General features: G+C 33.5%; 1 protein-coding gene across 1 annotated transcript; it reads left to right on the top strand.

Moving 5' to 3' along the window:
• Positions 1–2,218: 2,218 nt before the first annotated feature.
• LOC140060083 (ATP-binding cassette sub-family C member 10-like) lies at positions 2,219–13,979 on the top strand. The gene is made up of 17 exons (XM_072106151.1): positions 2,219–2,269; positions 2,824–4,442; positions 5,033–5,260; positions 5,573–5,729; positions 5,873–6,048; positions 6,298–6,549; positions 6,718–6,819; positions 7,220–7,409; positions 7,606–7,872; positions 8,313–8,394; positions 8,661–9,123; positions 9,479–9,606; positions 9,853–10,022; positions 10,427–10,587; positions 11,321–11,574; positions 11,963–12,206; positions 12,980–13,979. Exons 2-17 carry the CDS (start codon positions 2,850–2,852, stop codon positions 13,220–13,222), a joined length of 4,710 nt encoding a protein of 1,569 aa, XP_071962252.1. The 5' UTR covers positions 2,219–2,269; positions 2,824–2,849; the 3' UTR covers positions 13,223–13,979.
• The last annotated feature ends 1,958 nt before the right edge of the window (positions 13,980–15,937 follow it).

Consider the following 15,937-nt stretch of genomic DNA (forward strand, 5'->3'; position numbering starts at 1 on the left):
ACATCATTACAACAAAAGCTATTGTATTTTCATTGGGTTATTATGATTGTGTGACGTCAAACAATAAGTTCAATTTTAATGGTACATATATTTATCGATCCATATCATAAGCAGTAACTTATATATGTAACCAATATACCGTAAGAAAAGACATATCGGAATATAATTATGGTATAACAATAGTACTGAAAAATGATCATTAGGGGCAGTTTAAGGAGATTATTCTAAGGATAGTAATTTTCTATAGGCCTAACGCTTGTGTGTACTGTAAATTTATATTTATTTTTATTACAAAATAGAAAGGTTTTCAATTTACCACATGCCTTTAATTTTTATGTATTTATGCTCCCTGAATACGCTTTTATGGCAATAATATTTATTTTTTTATTACCTTCGTTCGGTAAAAAAATGTACTGATAATAACTGGAATAATAGGAAACCAACTTGCGAAATTTCTTTACATACATTATTGAAAAAAAATGTTCTAAAATATTGTGTAACATTACGTCATAGTACAATCTAAAATATATTTATCCCAATTGGACAATTTAATATAAAACCGCTTTTGAATAATTCTATGCTTAATTTGTATTTATAAACGTGAACTCCATGCTTAGTGAAACATGCAAAGATGTTTTATCTTTATAAAGTGAGATAATAAGATAGAGTTATTACTCTAAAAGTATATGTTAGTCATGTATGTTTGAAAATGTATGTTGTACATCGAGGCGCGCAAGGTAACGAATCCATCCCAAGATAGGATGTTTATAGCCGTGTTTCCGCAGCCAAAAATTATCCGATAATTAACCGGTAAAAATTAACCGATAATTAACCGATAAATTGCCTGTCTCGAGAACAATTTACCGATGATTAATATCTCATTCAAATCGGATAATTATCTGATAAATGCGATAATTTTTAACCTTTGACCTGGAGGACAAATTGTTGCGTTGTGATTGGGCATCAGGTTGTTTTGGTAATAACTGTAATAACTTATCATGTGCACTTTATTGGTTAAAAAAATTAAATGATAATTTTGGTTTTGTTGCGCGCGGAAACACGGCCAAAGAAGGATGAGTATACTGACGGGGTACGAAAGGTGAATTTGGACAAGACTAATTCCAGATTGCCATATCATACATTAAAATGGTCGTGATACCATTTTTTAAATGCTTTCTTATGTTTTGTTTTATCAACTGAAATAAAAATTCTGTTCCGTACCCGTATGTGATGCATGAAGATAAATGTAATTTTTCGCTTGAATTATCGAATTATCTATACGAATGGTTTGGTCGAAATTGCTATTGATTTAATTGAAGAACGCTCATCCCTTTTACCACCTTAGTTACCACAAAGGACTGCCGTAGTAATATCATAGAAATATATAATATCTCTATGGTAACATCGATTTAAATATTAACAAAATATTGAACTAATTCTAGTAAGAAAAATGAATATTTAAGTGAGGCGTTTTTAAATATTATAAAATCTTGGTTTGTTTATTTACCTATTGTTATTATCTTGTTATTGTTAAATATATAATGCAGGTTATTGTGTTCCAAATCATGAACAGACGGAGCATGCGCTCTCGAGAGGGTAAGCTGATACGAAAAGGTCAAAGTTCTCTTTGAGCACTCCTCTGCAATTGACTTTTACAACAAAACTACGTACCGTCATCATTTCTTTTATTTGACTACGGAGACAGCAGGATGTATCCGAGAATTAAAAATTATATTAATCTATAGAATATTAATATCTATTTGGTATGCCTACCATTTTGAACAATTAACTCTCTATTTTAAAACAGGAAGCCTAATGCGATTATTTCATAAATTCTTTTTTTTTTATGTTTTTCTTTAAATGTGTATATACACTGTATTATTTGTATATATTATATATTGCATTACCTTACCTATCACGAACTTGTGGAAGAACATCTTTATTTTATGGTGAACGAGCTTTATATTTTGTACTATTGTATTTATATTTTCGTGAATAAATAAAAATTTTGATTGATATGGACAAAATTATAAAACATTACACTTTATTTGTAACAGAAACAGAGTATTATTATAATATTGCATATTTCAGGTGGGCATTATAAGCTTCCGTAAACGTAACTCGGCTTATTTACACCGTGACGTACACAACAACAACTGCGCATGTAAGTTTCGAGAGGGATATGTTTTGAAAGCATTGTTAATTGTTGTTGTTTGATTATTAGGGAAAGAGGAAGTAGAAAAATGCCTTAAGTAGCTAGGTACTTAAGGTAAATCTTTATTACTTTGTCATTTTTCCGTACTTGCATACTTTAAAATTAAGAACCAAAACCAGGCCTAGGTTTAGGCATTTAGGTAGGCCTAGGCACCCGTTACGTAACACTGTTTAGCCGGCCAAGCAGCACCGAACTGAACAAGAGTGGTCTGGTGGGGGTTTTCCCCATTTCATGATTTACAGCTAGGCCCTAGTAGGCCTAGTTAGAATGGCTACTAGCTTAGCTAGGCATACAGTACAGTAGGTCCAGTTGAGTCACTTTACGTACACCGTACGGCTAGAGGCCTAGCCCTACTAGGACTAGGTGGTCTATGGTCTATACTATGAATGTATTAAATTGTCTCAGGGCATGCCTATGATGTACATATGTTAACTGCAAGTAGAAAGAAGTTTCAACAAAGGCTAAGCATATTTAAATTTGTAAAGAATATTAATTGTCCTACAGTAGGCCTATTATTTATATACAGACATGCCAGTCTAAACATTTTTTTAGTCAATATCAATCATTTTTAACAACACATATAAATTGCCAGTTTTGTTTCATTTCAGTTGCTAAATTTGATGCATTTGTTGCTATGGCAATACTAGATGACTTATGCCACGATGGCAACTCAGCAAAGAATTACACGTTCTGGGAAGGCACTGCTTATGGTGCTTGCTACGAACAACTTATAGGCGTCTTACCAATTTACATAATATTTGGACTAGTAAACTGTTTGTACATTGACAAGGAACTACACACTCTGCAAACAAATCCAATCCTCCAGAAATGTCGTGTTTTATTTGTTCGATTTTTTATATCAATAGCAAGTGTTGTACCTCCAGTTTTAAATGTGATTTTAACTTACGTGTACCTTGAGACGACTGTTAGCATCGCTCATACATGCGGCGTTGGGTTTAGAACCGTTTCCTGGTTGATTCACAGTGGCCTTGTATGGCGTATACGTAGTATGAACGTTAAACATGTTCGGGGCTTCATTCCTATTATTGTTGCATGGGCCCTTACCGTTGTATCGGACTGTGTTCAATTAACAACAACTGTCTTGCAATATATTTATGATGAAGATAATTTAATACCTTTAGTTTGTCTTTCAACAACAGTTTTGCTTCAGATTTTGTACTTAAGTACGCTTATTCCAGGGTCCAGGCATGTAAGGGCGTTTCATAAACCACCCGAGGCAATCAATCGAGTGCCTTGTATTAATGAAGGTGAAAGTGATGAGGAAGATGAATCAGCTGGCCTAATTACTAACTCAAGAGCGCAAGGATATGGTACTAACCTACCTTTTAACGATCAACAAGAACTAGGCATCGCAGAAGATGGGGCTAATATTTTATCAAAGTTAATTTTCTTTTGGATTCAACCATTAATGGTAAAGGGGTCTAAAGGAAAAATCCATAAACCTGATGATGTTTTTGAATTGCCACCTGAATTGAGACCTCAAACTGTTGCCAGAAAGTTCCAAAGAATTAGTTCTAATATTTTCAAAGATGATACACGTACTTGTAACAATCACTCTCAACAACCAAACGGCTTACCTAATGATCCACATGTTGTATACTCTACCTCATATCAAAAGCAGAGGAAACATAGATTAATTAATTGTTTAAACAAAGGATTTGGACTCAGATTCTACCCCTTGGGTATCATTAAATTTATTCAGGATTGTATTGGATTTGCAGGACCCATATTTCTACACGAACTAGTCTCGTACATAGAAAACAGCAATGAACCTACATCCCACGGATATTATTATGCCTTAGGCCTATTTGTTTCATCTTTGCTTGGATCGTTCTTAGGCCTGCATTTTAACTATCAAGTTAACAAAGTCAAAGTGCAAGTACGTGGTGCATTGGTCAGTACAATTTACCGCAAGTCTGTCCGTGTTAACTTGGCAACCATATCAAAATTTACGACAGGTGAGATCGTGAATTTTATGAGTACAGACGCGGACAGAGTGGTTAATTTCTGTTCAAGTTTTCATCAGTTTTGGAGTCTTCCGTTTCAAATTGCTGTGTCGCTGTATTTATTGCATCAACAAGTTGGACTTGCATTCCTCACAGGGCTTGCCTTTGTACTTCTACTCATTCCAGTTAACAAGTGGTTGACGGTCAAAATTCAAGGCTACAATGAAGATATGATGAAACGCAAAGATGACCGAGTAAAGGTGGGTAATCATTTAAACTTGTAGTTTATTTTGTATAGTGTATCTTTTTTTACAACTCTTTACTTGTTTATATTTATTTTACTTTATATATATTGTATGTTATTGTAATGTTATGTAAGCGATTGTGCCTGTCATGAATTTCCGCAAGAACCAAGTAAATCTGAATCTGAATTATAACTGTACACAAACAGTATCCAGAATTGTGAACTACTGTAGTAGTCTTTTCCTCAAGTAATATGTTTATGGGAACCAGATCAGAATGTTAAATCTCCATGGAAATAAATTGTTAACTTCCATCCACTTCAGGAGTAAAGGGTTTACTTCCTCCGTTCTATAGAAGTGTAATTTTAGTTTGTTCATAGAAGTAAAGCATTATTTCTCCTATTTAATTGAAGTGTTTAAAAAGTAAAAGTTTCCTTCATCCATAGAAGTACATGTATGTGTATTTTCTACACTTTAATCGCTGTTAATTTGTCACTTAATTTCGTTTTATAATATCAGATCAGCAAATAAGTTCATTAATTTTTGGCTTCTAAAAATATTAATTTTATTAGATTAGGTACTCATTTAATTTTCTATATTTTTTTTAGCTGATGAGTGAAATCCTAAATGGCATACGTGTCATCAAGTTTTATGCGTGGGAATTAAGTTTCCAGGAAAAGATAAACCGACTGCGATTGTTGGAGCTAAGAAGCTTGAAGGGAATCAAGTACTTGGATGCTTGGTGTGTGTATTTCTGGGCCACTACCCCTGTACTTATCTCCATCTTAACCTTCACTACATATGCTAGCATGGGTTACAACTTAACAGCTGCAAAGGTAAACAAACTTTCTTACTGGTAATAATACAGTTGTTCAGTTTGTTGCATATAAATATTTGATTCATATGAAAAAAATACATTTTTTTTAAAAGGCAAGGAAAGACAATTTAAAGTGACCAGCAATATTTTATAATGTAACAATTTTAAAAACAACAAAATATACAAGATTGAAAATTATCACTACCAGCAGAGTGGCGGTGGTATACCATGACTTTAGTGCAAGTAAAAATGTTTAAGCTATAAGGTATAAAATGTGAATCAAAATACTGTATGTTGTGAATCCTATTAATTCATTAATTACTTAATAAAGGTATTCACAAGCGTAGCCCTGTTCAACATGCTGATTGGTCCATTGAACGCATTTCCATGGGTCATCAATGGGGTCATTGAGGCATGGGTGTCAGTACACCGAGTACAGTCTTTTCTGGAGTTGGAAGATAACGATTTAGAAAAATATTACACGCAAGGTGAGATCATTCTTTTAAAGTTGTTACTTTCTATGATATTTATTCTTCAACGATCTTGTTTGTTCGTACTGAGATATAAATTCAGATTGAGATATAAGCTACATAAATAAAGGTACATATTATCAACATTATTATTTATTTAGTCCCAGTGGATGGAGACCAATCTATACTTGATATCCAGATAAAAAATGGCTGCTATAATTGGGGAAAAATAATTAACAATGAAGCAAGTAAAGCAGAAGGTTCTGATGAGAATGATGTGTTGGCAAAACCACCAGGGACACTAGCTTTGAAGGACCTCAATCTATCAGTGTTTAAGGTTTGGTTTCCAAATATTTGTCAACATTTTGTTGGGTAGTCCCAACTTAAAAAAGAGGGGAAAAATCATAGAGGGCGCTATATTTACATTCACTCATAGAGGGTGCTATTTAAAAATCAAATGTGTTTTTAGTAGTGTTATTCTATAATTAAACAAATCTCTGTTTGGTTTTTAATTATTAGGATTCTAATTTTGGATACTTTTTAGATTTTCTGTAAATCCTTGTGTTTCTTCTACTCCCTATTACAGGGTCAACTTGTAGGAGTGATTGGAACTGTAGGTTGTGGTAAGAGTTCTTTGATGGCAGCATTTATGGCTGAAATGCATCAGGACGAGGGAATGACATGGGTGTCCTGCCTTGATGAAGGATTCGGCCTAGCTTGCCAAGAGCCTTGGATACAACATGCAACACTCAAAGAAAACATACTATTTTCTGAGCCATTTTATAATTCCAGGTACCAGGCTGTTCTCCAGGCCTGTGCTTTGACTGAGGATTTAAAGGTACGTATTTTGTTAACAGTTTATTTTGTGAGAAAATTCCATACCTTATCAATCATAATTCAATAATTTGAAATGGGGATGTTAATTTACTGGGTACTATGGATAATGCCATGCCAGTGCATTTACGATATTTTACGGATTGTCTGAAATTATTATTGTTTTTTGCAGATTCTTCCTGCAGGAGATAACACAGAGATTGGCGAGAATGGAGTGAATCTAAGTGGAGGTCAGAAGGCTAGGGTTGCACTAGCTAGAGCTGTTTATCAAAAGGTGAATGTCAAGTACATAGAAATATACAACATTCTCTATAGTCTTAGTCATACCTGAGTAGATTCTTGTCATTTGATTGGATTGATTGTCAGTCACATAATGTTCAATAAATATTATATTGAACTCTTAATTACATCATCAAGAGTGCAATGTCATATGTGAGTACAGCAATTTTGTTTATTACACAGTGAGCAATCTTACACCCGCACAACATGAGGCAAAGCTGTTGTTGACTGATCATGTGTGATCAACCTGTAGTGTGCACCGTCTATAATTGTTCTACTCTACTTCCAAAATTTGAGTACTGCCTTTTCGAATAAAAAACATTATTTGTACCATTGCACTCGTAAACATTCATTATTTGTATATTATACAGATGTCAAAATTGTTCTTTAAATAGGATAAAAATGTCTACCTATTAGATGATCCATTATCAGCTGTTGATGCTCATGTTGGGGAACACCTGTTTAACAAATGCATTATGGGTATTTTGAAAGAAAAGACCAGAATCCTTTGCACCCACCACACCAAATATTTGTGGCAGGCTGACGTTGTCATAGTAATGGAAAATGGTACTATAGCTTCATATGGTAAGTGAAGAGTGTTTACAAATCAAAATAAGGTTAAGGGGCATGGAACTGATTACTGACTGATCAAGGATTTAATTTTACCCATTTATAACAATCTGCCTCTACTACATATATTTGATTTGGCTGAATGTGTTACTGCCATATGAATTTGACTCAGTAGTCGATCTCTCAGAATCATTTTTATTTTTCAATTTAGGACATCCATCTGTTATTCTAAACAAACTGGAGACAACTGAAAATGGTCTTACAACATCGGCGAGTGAAAAGGGAGATGCGTTGAATGACGTGGAGAACAAGGAGGCTAATTGCGATGAAGGAAAGGATAAGAAAGTGGAGGATAAACTGATAAAGGAAGAAGACCAAGACAAAGGAGTAGTGAAGTTAGATGTATACAAGTCTTACTGGAGAGCTGTGGGGCATTTATTAGCAATTTCTACTTTCATAGCGTTGACACTTATGCAAGGTAAACATACAGATTTATTTTTAATTTTGTTTTATGCAAAAAAAACGTTCTAACAGGTGTCTTTAGTTCACGTTTAGTTGCTCATACTACAGTAAGGCCATTTAATCTGTATGATGCAATGGCACCTCCCCCACCCTAAAAAAAAACATGACAAATTATTAATTGAATCAGATTCGGTATAAAAAAATATGAAGATACATAATAAAGTAAATATCTGTTGTCTGTTGTCTTTTTATTTAATTGAATGGACTTCCATCATTAATGATTTCAGGAAAAAACTTAAAATAATATTGGAATCGGAATTATTATAAATGTTGGCACAAAGGATTGTATTTGTTTTGAAAAATAAATTATTATTGGCCAATTTTGCAAATATCCTAAGACAGATGTAAAAATAATATATTCCAGAAATGATTCTACTATTTTTTTGTTTGTTTCAGCTTCAAGAAATATTAATGACTGGTGGTTGGCATACTGGGTGACCCATTCAACTGATGAGGAGGTGTTGGGGGCCTACCAAAGGTACTCTTAAACAAGAGTTAATAGTTATAAGAATTGTTACTGATTTAGCGTAACACTTATTAAGACAAGAATTAGTATACTGAAATCGTTTTTATTTTTCTGTTTCTGCTACAAATGTTGTTGATGTAACTTTGTTTTTATTGTTATCCTTGTATAAGAAAAAAGTAGTATGTTTTTGGCAGCATGGTTGTAATAATTCTGAAATGTGTATATAAAGAATATTTTTTTAAGAACCACAAATGTAACATTTTCTTTTCATATTTTAGGTTTAATGCTGTGCTACTACCGTCCGCTTCAAATTCTTCAAACATTCCCAGCAATCTTACACAGGCCACGATGCTTCCAGCAAACCTAACAACCGCCTCGGACAATTTAAAATTCTACCTTGGAATTTACAGTGGTTTAGCTGCTGGAAACTCGATCTTCACGCTTCTTCGTGCATTTTTATTTGCGTACGGTGGTCTATGTGCAACAAAGCTTGTTCACAATCGCCTTCTTGACCGCATCTTGCATGCACCCATCGTCTTTTTTGAGGAAACGCCGATTGGTCGGCTTATCAATCGGTTTTCGTCCGATGTGTATAGCGTTGATAAAGATTTACCGTTTATGCTGAATATTTTCTTGGCGCAACTTTATGGCGTTCTTGGTACGGTGGTCATCACATGTTACACGTTGCCTTGGTTCATTCTCGTACTGGTTCCTATTTTGATTGTCTATTATCTTATTCAGGTTTGTAGCTTTTAAGAGCTTAAAATATTCTTGTACTCTGGTAAGCACCGTTGTCACCTGTATGCCTTTTGGTATGCGCTGCTCTGCATTTAATGCGTGGCAATGCATGCCATTGATTCTTACAGTAGAACCTATATTAAAGGGGCACTTTTAGGATGCAACAAAATGTCACCATAATAGGTGTTCCTGAATAGGGATTGGCCATAGTGTTAAACCATATATTGCCCTTCGTTCAGTTCATAGGAAAGTATCCCCTTAATAGAGGTGTATGTCTCCTGAATTTGTGTTCCAAAGGAGGTATTCTACTGTATAAGATTATTGTAAAAATAAAACATATTTTCTATTACTTTCTCAGAAATATTATCGCAAAACATCGAGAGAATTAAAACGAATAACGAGTGTGACACGCTCACCGATTTATGCTCATTTTTCCGAAACCCTTTCTGGTGTGATGACAATACGTGCATTAAGAGCAACGGAACGGTATGGTTTTTTACCTTTATTATTTAAAATATATTTAACCAAATTTACTGTGTTTAATCTTTAGCAAATATAATAACAGAAGAGAGTTACATTTTTCATCATTAATATCTGTAAGATGAAAGATAATGGTGTCAAATTTAGACGCAGACAGGCTGCTTGCCAAGTTATTTTTTTAGGGCTAAAGTATATAAAATACTGCATTAAGACATAAGAAAATTTACTAAAGTAGAGTTTTGTTATTCATAGATTTGAAGAAGAAAATCTGACCCGACTAGAGCAAAACCAACGTGCTAACTTCTGCAGTTTGGCTGTAACAATGTGGCTTGGTCTTTGGCTCCAGTTACTAGGTGTGGTCATGGTGGGAGCGGTTGCCTTGTTGTCTGTTTGGGAGCATCACAATGGTGGTATAAACCCTGGTAAGCTTTTGAGACATTGTGTATAATTGTCTTTCTGCTTCTGGAAAATACATTGACTTTCAGACGTCCCAACTTTGAAAAACTAAATATTGGGAGACTTTATAAAAGCATGGCCAAATCATAGAGGGTGCTACATTTTTTTAGAATACATCCAAACATAGAGGGTGCTATTAAAAAATCTCTGGCATCCATATACTATATCTGTATGAGAAGTGTGGCATATGTCACTGTCACTGAAGAACAAATATTGGAAAGCTCTTGTGATTATCTTGGGACTAAATTTAGTAGTCTTGTGTTATTGTTGAGAACACAAGAGTACTCCTTTCAAAAGATACAAAAGTCAGATGTGTACTGGACCTTGCTTTGTTATAACCACCTCTTTCTCTGAAATTCCTTTTCTGTAGGTCTTGTTGGTCTAGCTATCTCTTACATCCTTGGCATCACTGGCCAACTAATGGGAGTCATCACATCCTTCACCGAGACTGAAAAGCAGATGGTCAGTGTGGAACGCATCATGCATTATGTCAAAGAGGTGCCGCAAGAAAGCCAACAATCTTTGTTATATGTAAGATGGGATTGTATTTTACTGTAACTGTTATTTATGAATCTTTCTTTACTGTTCAGCTCTGATATGGAAGTGATATGACATTATCATGTCCATATATGAGCACATCACATTTTTTTGTCACAAAGTTTGATAGTGTAGACAGAGCTTTAGCTACCCTAGTCAAAGGTGAGCTTCAACCAGCAATACTAATATTATTTATTACTAAATTAAGAGTTGTTTACACCAAGGTTGCCTTATATTCCATTGTAGACTTTTGCATTTTGTGAACACTAGCTTAATAATGTGAAAAAGTAAAAACGCCTACATCCATTATTAAAGAAAATAATTAAAAAAACCAGAACAATAAACAATTATTTTAATTATCATTTCAATTTGCTTTTTTTTTTTTTTTTGGGCACAAAAAAGAATAAAGTGGGTGATGAAAAATAATAAAAAAACAAAGCAAACTAGAATTTAATTCGTCACTTTGACGAATTATAGGTGATCATTTTTATCATTTTATATATTTCAATTCATCACTTACTGTAGAGCACAATATTTTGAGAAGCATGTACCTTGGGTATAAGTTCCATGTGAAACTATTACATAAAAGTTTTAAATAACTTTCTTTTGTTAAACAATCCATTACATTTTGTCCAGTTATGGAAGATGAATAGAAAATCTTAAAATGTTGTAATTGAAAAATAAAAACAACAATAAATGCATTCAATTTTGCGTCTTGTGCTTTCAGACACCTGCTCAGTGGCCGTCTCTTGGACGTGTTTGTTTCACCAGGGTTAGTTTCTCTTATCATAGACATTTACCAAATGCGCTGAATTCTGTTACGTTTACAACAGCACCCGGTGAAAAGATTGGTATTGTGGGTAGAACAGGGTCTGGAAAATCCAGCCTGTTTTTAGCATTGTTCCGCATGGTTGAACTTCAAGATGGCTCTATTACCATTGATGGTACAAATATTTCACATGTCCAAGTGCAAGATCTAAGGTATATACACAATGTTGTTTTTAAAGATTTCTTCCAAAAACAAGGAAAAATAAGGATTAGTATAATCAAACTAGAATAGAGGTTATTTTAGTTTTAATAGAATTAAAACCTATAAAAAAATGAATGTCGCTTATAAAAATGATGGTGGGTTTAATTTAAACAAAAGCATGTTGTCTGGAAATTGGCTTCTGGTTTTTTTGTTGTTATTAATTAATTTTTATTTAAAGTGAATAACTATGTGACATTAAAATGGCATATTAAAAACAATAAATCTTAATATTTTATCACTGTACTTATTTTATAATGTGTATGTGGCATTTGGACTTTAATAATTTAAAAATATTGAATCGGATCCTTTCAAATACCAATATCTACCAAATCTCCATAGGTCAAGATTGGCTGTCATTCCTCAGGATCCATTCTTATTCAGTGGCTCCATCAGAGAAAATCTTGACCCAAAAGGAGAGCACTCAGATGATGAGTTATGGTGCATTCTGGAAAAGTGCCATCTAAAAGAAGTGGTTCAAGCTTTAGGAGGACTTGAAGGCGAAGCAGCAGAGAAAGGTCGTCACTTTTCATCCGGGCAACGACAGCTTGTCTGCTTAGCAAGAGCTATGCTGACAAGGGCAAAGGTCAGATATTGTTTGTTTTTGCATTACAGTAGAACCCCCTCCTTTTGACACCCCTGTACAGAAACACTTTCCCATGAAATTTACGATCAATAATACATGTTTTAACACTGCTATTAAGGGGACACTTTTTGGGTCCCTTAATAGGTGTTATCCTGTATTTATTAACATATCAACATTAACAGCAGAATGGTTATGTATGTTTTGCTTGGAGCATATTTTATTATTTAAGCCTTTAGTAGAACTCCGCCTTTTTCACAACCCTATTCTAGCTAGAGATGCTCCACATCCCATTAAGGGGACACTTTCCATTATATAAATAAGGCGAACACTATGGACAACCACTATTCAGGAGACACTCCTATTAAGGGGACAACTTGTTCTGTCCCAAAGGTGTCCCTTCAGGAGACACTCCTATTAAGGGGACAACTTGTTCTGTCCCAAAGGTGTCCCTTCAGGAGACACTCCTATTAAGGGGACAACTTGTTAGGTCCCAAAGGTGTCCCTTCAGGAGACACTCCTATTAAGGGGACAACTTGTTCTGTCCCAAAGGTGTCCCTTCAGGAGACACTCCTATTAAGGGGACAACTTGTTCTGTCCCAAAGGTGTCCCCTTCAGGAGACACTCCTATTACGGGGACAACTTGTTCTGTCCCAAAGGTGTCCCCTTCAGGAGACACTCCTATTAAGGGAACAACTTGTTCTGTCCCAAAGGTGTCCTCTTAATAGAGGTTTTAATGTAATTTTAAACTCATTATTCTCTCTTTCTACCAAAAGGTTTTATGTATAGATGAAGCGACGGCAAGCATCGACTACGACACTGACAAACTTCTACAGGAAACCATTCGTACAGAATTCCGGGAAAACACGGTGTTAACTATTGCCCACCGTATCAATACAATTGTGGATAGCGACCGTGTTATTGTAATGGAATCGGGAATGATTGCCGAGTTTGACGCCCCGGATGACCTACTATCTGACACCAACTCTTTATTTTATGGACTTGTTCATTCAAATTAAACCCTTCGGTTATAAAATGTATTAAGAAATGTAGAAAACCAGTGAAAGTTTATGCAGCTGAAGGTAAATTAGAATTATGTAATCGGTTTGTTTATGGTTAAAGTTTTTATATGTAAAATAAAATAATGCTATATTAGAAAAAAAACATTTTTGGAAACATTGTAGTAAATTTATATTATAGTACCATAGAAAGCAGTTAAGTCGAACAATAAAATGGTCGAAAATGGTATTCAAAACAACCTCCTAGATTCTTGGGCCCCATTGGCCAATTGTACAGTTTCCTCATTATCTAATGACCCAGTCCAATTCAGTTTTAATGACCCCACATGGCTCTGTCCATTTCTTGTCCATTTCTTTTTGCGTTCTTTACCTTTCCGAGTGAGAAGATTGAGCTGTACCCTTACTATACTATAAAAAAAAATAGTCAAATTATCAAGTTTTTAAAATTCAATTTTTATGCGATAATATTGCTGTATATGATCATACAACATCTTATAGTGCCATAGAAACCATTTATGTCGAAAAATAAAAAGGTCGAAAAGTACCCATTTTTGAAAAAAAATTCCTGTGCTATAGTAAGGGATTTTTTCGAAAAATGGCCAAAATGTCAAGTTTTTAAAATTCAATTTGTATGCGATAATATTGCTGTATATGATCATACAGCATCTTATAGTGCCATAGAAACCATTTATGTCGAAAAATAAAAGGGTCGAAAATTGGCCATTTTTGGAAAAAATCCCTGTACTATTATATAGTAAGGGATTTTTTCGAAAAATGGCCAAAATATCAAGTTTTTAAAATTAAATTGTTATGCGATAATATGGCTGTATATGATCATACAACATCTTATAGTGCCATAGAAACCATTTATGTCGAAAAATAAAAAGGTCGAAAATTGGTCATTTTTGAAAAAAATCCCTGTACTATAGTAAGGGATTTTTTTAAAAAATGACTCAAAATATCAAGTTTTTAAAATTCAATTTTTATGCGATAATATTGCTGTATATGATCATACAGCATCTTATAGAGCCATAGAAACCATTTATGTCGAAAAATAAAAGGGTCGAAAATTGGGCAATTTTGTAAAAAATCCCTGTACTATAGTAAGGGATTTTTTTGAAAAATGGCCAAATTATCAAGTTTTTAAAATTCAATTTTTATGCGATAATATTGCTGTATATGATCATACAACATCTTATAGTGCCATAGAAACTATTTATGTTGAAAAATAAAAGGGTCGAAAATTGGCCATTTTTGGAAAAAATCCCTGTACTATAGTAAGGGATTTTTTCGAAAAATGGCCAAAATATCAAGTTTTTAAAATTCAATTTTTATGCGATAATATTGCTGTATATGATCATACAACATCTTATAGTGCCATAGAAACCATTTATGTTGAAAAATAAAAGGGTCGAAAATTGGCCATTTTTGGCAAAAATCCCTGTACTATAGTAAGGGATTTTTTCAAAAAATAGGCAAATTATCAAGTTTTTAAAATTCAATTTTTATGCGATAATATTGCTGTATATGAGCATACAACATCTTATAGTGCCATAGAAACCATTTATGTCGAAAAATAAAAGGGTCGAAAATTGGCCATTTTTGGAAAAAATCCCTGTATTATAGTAAGGGATTTTTTCGAAAAATGGCCAAAATATCAAGTTTTTAAAATTCAATTTTTATGCGATAATATTGCTGTATATGATCATACAACATCTTATAGTGCCATAGAAACCATTTATGTTGAAAAATAAAAGGGTCGAAAATTGGCCATTTTTGGCAAAAATCCCTGTACTATAGTAAGGGATTTTTTCAAAAAATAGGCAAATTATCAAGTTTTTAAAATTCAATTTTTATGCGATAATATTGCTGTATATAATCATACAACATCTTATAGTGCCATAGAAACCATTTATGTCGAAAAATAAAAAGGTTGAAAAGTACCCATTTTTGAAAAAAATCCCTGTACTATAGTAAGGGATTTTTTCGAAAAATGGCCAAAATATCAAGTTTTTAAAATTCAATTTTTATGCGATAATATTGCTGTATATGATCATACAACATCTTATAGTGCCATAGAAACCATTTATGTCGAAAAATAAAAAGGTTGAAAAGTACCCATTTTTGAAAAAAATCCCTGTACTATAGTAAGGGATTTTTTCGAAAAATGGCCAAAATATCAAGTTTTTAAAATTCAATTTTTATGCGATAATATTGCTGTATATGATCATACAACATCTTATAGTGCCATAGAAACCATTTATGTCGAAAAATAAAAGGGTCGAAAATTGGCCATTTTTGGAAAAAATCCCTGTACTATAGTAAGGGATTTTTTCGAAAAATGGCCAAAATATCAAATTTTTAAAATTCAATTTTTATGCGATAATATTGCTGTATATGATCATACAACATCTTGTAGTGCCATAGAAACCATTTATGTTGAAAAATAAAAGGGTCGAAAATTGGCCATTTTTGGAAAAAATCCCTGTACTATAGTAAGGGATTTTTTCGAAAAATAGGCAAATTATCAAGTTTTTAAAATTCAATTTTTATGCGATAATATTGCTGTATATAGATCATACAACATCTTATAGTGCCATAGAAACCATTTATGTCAAAAAATAAAAAGGTCGAAAATTGGTCATTTTTGAAAAAAATCCCTGTACTATAGTAAGGGATTTTTTTTTAAAATGACTCAAAATATCAAGTTTTTAA

Source organism: Antedon mediterranea, chromosome 10, assembly GCF_964355755.1.
Source record: "Antedon mediterranea chromosome 10, ecAntMedi1.1, whole genome shotgun sequence".
Classification (NCBI taxonomy): Eukaryota; Metazoa; Echinodermata; class Crinoidea; order Comatulida; family Antedonidae; genus Antedon; species Antedon mediterranea.

What these genes read in the sequence shown, in the direction of transcription:
- LOC140060083 (XM_072106151.1), top strand. Translation starts at nt 2,850, where the DNA reads ATGGCAATACTAGATGACTTATGCCACGATGGCAACTCAGCAAAGAAT. An exon ending in TGGTACTATAGCTTCATATG is followed by an intron (nt 7,410 to 7,605) that starts GTAAGTGAAGAG and finishes TTTTCAATTTAG; the next exon opens with GACATCCATCTGTTATTCTA. An exon ending in CTATGCTGACAAGGGCAAAG is followed by an intron (nt 12,207 to 12,979) that starts GTCAGATATTGT and finishes TTCTACCAAAAG; the next exon opens with GTTTTATGTATAGATGAAGC.